This window comes from Echinops telfairi, unplaced genomic scaffold, assembly GCF_000313985.2.
Source record: "Echinops telfairi isolate 266 unplaced genomic scaffold, ASM31398v2 ScPeMD7_29;HRSCAF=101, whole genome shotgun sequence".
In the NCBI taxonomy this organism is placed as follows: domain Eukaryota; kingdom Metazoa; phylum Chordata; class Mammalia; order Afrosoricida; family Tenrecidae; genus Echinops; species Echinops telfairi.
In genome coordinates, this window is record NW_022103926.1 from 8,306,615 (window position 1) to 8,310,103 (window position 3,489).

The 3,489-nt window shown below is 65.2% G+C and overlaps 1 protein-coding gene across 1 annotated transcript; it reads right to left on the reverse strand.

The window, feature by feature from the left end:
• Nucleotides 1–1,234: 1,234 nt before the first annotated feature.
• Nucleotides 1,235–2,811, reverse strand: CHCHD10 (coiled-coil-helix-coiled-coil-helix domain containing 10). Its single transcript, XM_004716343.2, has 4 exons — nucleotides 2,671–2,811; nucleotides 2,208–2,418; nucleotides 1,558–1,705; nucleotides 1,235–1,436 (listed from the first exon to the last, which is right to left on the reverse strand). Exons 1-4 carry the CDS (start codon nucleotides 2,709–2,711, stop codon nucleotides 1,417–1,419), a joined length of 420 nt encoding a protein of 139 aa, XP_004716400.1. The 5' UTR covers nucleotides 2,712–2,811; the 3' UTR covers nucleotides 1,235–1,416.
• Between the last annotated feature and the right edge of the window lie 678 nt (nucleotides 2,812–3,489).

A 3,489-nucleotide genomic window follows, 5' to 3' on the forward strand; every position in this document is an offset into this window, starting at 1 on the left:
GGATACCAAGGCTTGGGGCATCCAGGTCCCCCTCAACAGGGACCCTGAGTCTAGGAGGGAAGGAAGGGGGAGCAGCGGGCCAGCCAAGGTTCTCACCCGCCCCCTACTACAGGAGGGGAGGGTGGGCCCCCCACCTGCTATGAGTCCCTACTGGGGGACCTGGGCCCTGAGCTGTCAGGTGAGTGTCCCTGGTATGTATTGTGGGGAGGGGCGGGAAGTGGGGGTAAGGAGAATGCCCCTGTCTCCAGTGCATGGCGGGGTGGGGGGTTACACAGGCCAACCGAGGTGTATGTGTGTGTGAACCCCTATCCCCAGTTTGTGTTGGGGGAACATGTTGTCTCCAGGGTGTGTGGCAGGACCTCATCCCCACTATTTGGGGAGGACCCCCTTGTGCTCCATGGGGGGGAAAGGGGGGTGTCTCTTGTCACCATCCCCGATAGCATGGCTTCCCAAGCCTTGTAGATGAGCTTTGCCAACTGTGGGGACTTCCCCACCATGGGTGACAGCAGCAGGAGGTGGATGGGCACTCGTCTTGGCCGAGCAGAACCAGGGTGCCCCTTCCAGGCCCCATATGGGGTGCACCCTGCCCTCCAGGACCCTCCAGAGCTGCCAGCCTGGGGCCCAGGAGCTGGTATGGTGGGGCCCTTTTGGGGGGACAGAGGCAGACTCCAATGCCAATTATGCAAATTGTCCACCCCCACCCCTCCACACACACACATACATATATCCACCCTGTCGCCAGCACCCAGCCATGAGTGGTGGTCCTTCTGGGCAGAGGGGTACAGGGCAGGATTTGACACAGAGTGGACCCTTAGTAAGGGACAGGGAGTGGGAGCCAAGGCACCCACAGCCAGGAGCATGGGCCCTGCAGGTGAAGCTGTTCCCTGTCCCTCAGGCCCCGTGACCTAGCACCCAGAGCCAAGTGACAGGGGACTGGGAGCCAGGAGACAAATTGTGCTACAGGAGGGGAGGGTGGGCTCTTGCAGAATTCAAGCCACTGTGATGCTGCGACCGCTGGTGAGAAGATTGCAGGGTCGGGGGACAGGGACCCAGAGGCAAGGGGAACGAGCAGCCATCCCCACTTTGGGGATCCGGGCTTGGGGGTCACCTGATGATGACTCATCGCCTCTCTGGACCGTCCTCTGTGCCCCCCACCCCTTCTACCCCCACCTAGGACGCAGGCTGGAACAGAGGCATCCCAGCCCAGGGGAAGAGAACCATCCGCCAGATGGGCCACGGGAACCCCGTTGGGGTCTAAAATCAGCTTTTTAATTGCACAGTTGTGTCTCGGGTCTTCTGTGGGGGGAGAGCACCCCACCACCACCACCACAGGGGTACAATCTGACTTCATGGTCCGTTGTCGGTGAGCGGCAGGTGCAGGGTTTCTGGCAGGGTTCTGAGTCCAGTGTGGGCCCCTCAGGGCAGGGAGCTCAAGCCTTGGAAGACAGGGAGGGCACAGGTGTGGTCAGCGGGCAGGACAGGTGCAGGCCCGGACCCCACCCTCCCACCCCCACTTCCTAGCCCCCGCCGAGTCGGCGGGTCCTCCGGCTCACTCACCGTGGTTGTACTTGCACTGCTTCAAGGCCTCGCTGAAGCCCTCACACAGGGACAGGTCACTCTGCGTGGTTGAGCAGTCGAGGAACTGCCTGATCTCATAGGCGCACGGGCCCAGCTGGTGGGGCTGGGGGGCAGCTCGGGCGGGGGCCTGAGGACATAGGGGCAGGCGCAGAGTCAGCAGGCGCCGGTCCCAGGGGCAGTGGGGAAGAGACGGAGCACCCAAGGTTATGCAGCAATCGCACGGTCCGAGGCCACCCCCCACGAGTTCTAGAACCTTCTGGTCTCCGGCGAGTGATCCGTAATCCTCTTGCCCCACAGTCCCTGAGTTAGTTGCTAAAGCTTGGCGGCAGGGCACAGGCCTCAAAGTCACCCTTGCCCTTTGCCAGTGGCCGGAGGGGCTGCAAGGGGGGAGGGGGCGCCCTAAGATACACCAAGACCCGCCATCTCTGACCCCTCGGGCGTCGTTTAAGGACTAGCTGGAGTTTAGGGGTGGGGGGACGAAAGGGGCGAGGTGCCCAGATTAACAGTGAAGACTAGAACGTTACGTGGGCAAAACCTGAGGCACACTAGGGCTGATGTCCAGCTACCCCCTCCCCCCTGTCACCACTCCATGTGACCCGGACCGGGTCCAGCTTGACTCTGAGGTTGACCTGCTGAGTGGTGGGCTGGGCGGGCTCCGAGCTTCCTCCGCTGAAGGCTCCGGTCAGCGCGCTGCCCATCACGTGGCCCACGGCCGAGCCCACGGCCACCCCCGCGGCTGTGGACGCCATCTGAGCCATGAGGCCCGGCTGGCCTGGAGCGGCTGGGGCTGGAGCTGGCACAGAGGGTGGCGGGTGCGCCGGCGGGTGGGCAGAGGGGTGGCTGTGCAGGGGAACAGAGTGACCTCAGGGCCGCCCCCAGACCCTATGCTGGTCCAGGAGACGTCCTCTCCCCCCTCCCAGAGAGGGTACCGTCCACACCCACACACACCCACACACACAGGGACTTAGAGGTGGCACCCTGCTCACCGCCCCCCCCCAAGATGGCGCAGCAGCAGCCAAGGTCACAGTGCGGACGCCTGGAGGGTGCCCACGCCTCCCTGCAGCCCTCCCCACGGAGGCCCGGCTGGACTACCTGGAGGGCCGGGCGGCCGCGCTGCGGCTCCCGCGGGGCATGGTGGCGACGGCGGCAAGGATGGGACTCGAACGAACTGAAAACGACCGGGAGACAGCGCTTCTGCCGCGGGGACGGACGCAGCACCTCTTGTCACCGCGTGAAAGGGGCTGGCGGGAGGCGGAGCCTCTGGGACACGCCCCCAGAGAGCGTCAAGGGCAGCAAGCGTCCCCTCCCCCGCACCGTCGTCCCCCGACCTCCGATCCTGCAATCCCCGGCGGGGGCACACTTCTCTCGGCGCGGGACGGGGCCGTGCGCCCCAGGGTGTCCCCTGCGCCTAGCCAGCGCGCCGCTGGCGGCCCCTCCTGCACCTGCTTGCGCCGGTCCCCTGCGCCCTGCCTGCTCCCCCACCTCCTTGAACCCAGGCTACGCACTGCCAGCGCTCCCCCTGCACCCACCCCGCGCCCCACCTGCCTGCGCCCTCCCCCCACACACACACACCTTGTGGTCCCACCACCTCCCGTCTCTTTCCACCACCACCCACCACCCCTGCCGCCTCCCAGACCGAGCTCCGCGGACCCTAGGGACCCCTAGCACTGTCTCAAAGCACGGAGGGTCTAAGCAGGAGCGACAGAGCCCACCTTTACATTAGGGGGACAGGGAGTAGAATGAAGCGGGTTAGGGGCGAGAGGGGGCGGGAGCGACGGACTGAGGTCAGCTGGATAGGGGGACACGAAGGCCAGACCCAACTCTCTCCTCCCTGTGATGGGACTTACTAACCACCTCGTGACGTGGACGAACCCCTGGCGGCGTGTGGGTTACACGTTGGGCTGCTAACTG

Excerpts from the sequence above, each read along its gene's own strand:
- CHCHD10 (XM_004716343.2), bottom strand. The coding sequence starts at position 2,711 with ATGCCCCGCGGGAGCCGCAGCGCGGCCGCCCGGCCCTCCAG. Across the intron at positions 1,706-2,207 it reads CCCAGCCCACCACTCAGCAG|GCCCCCGCCCGAGCTGCCCC; the intron begins GTCAACCTCAGA and ends CTATGTCCTCAG. Across the intron at positions 1,437-1,557 it reads GCAGTGCAAGTACAACCACG|GCTTGAGCTCCCTGCCCTGA; the intron begins GTGAGTGAGCCG and ends CTGTCTTCCAAG.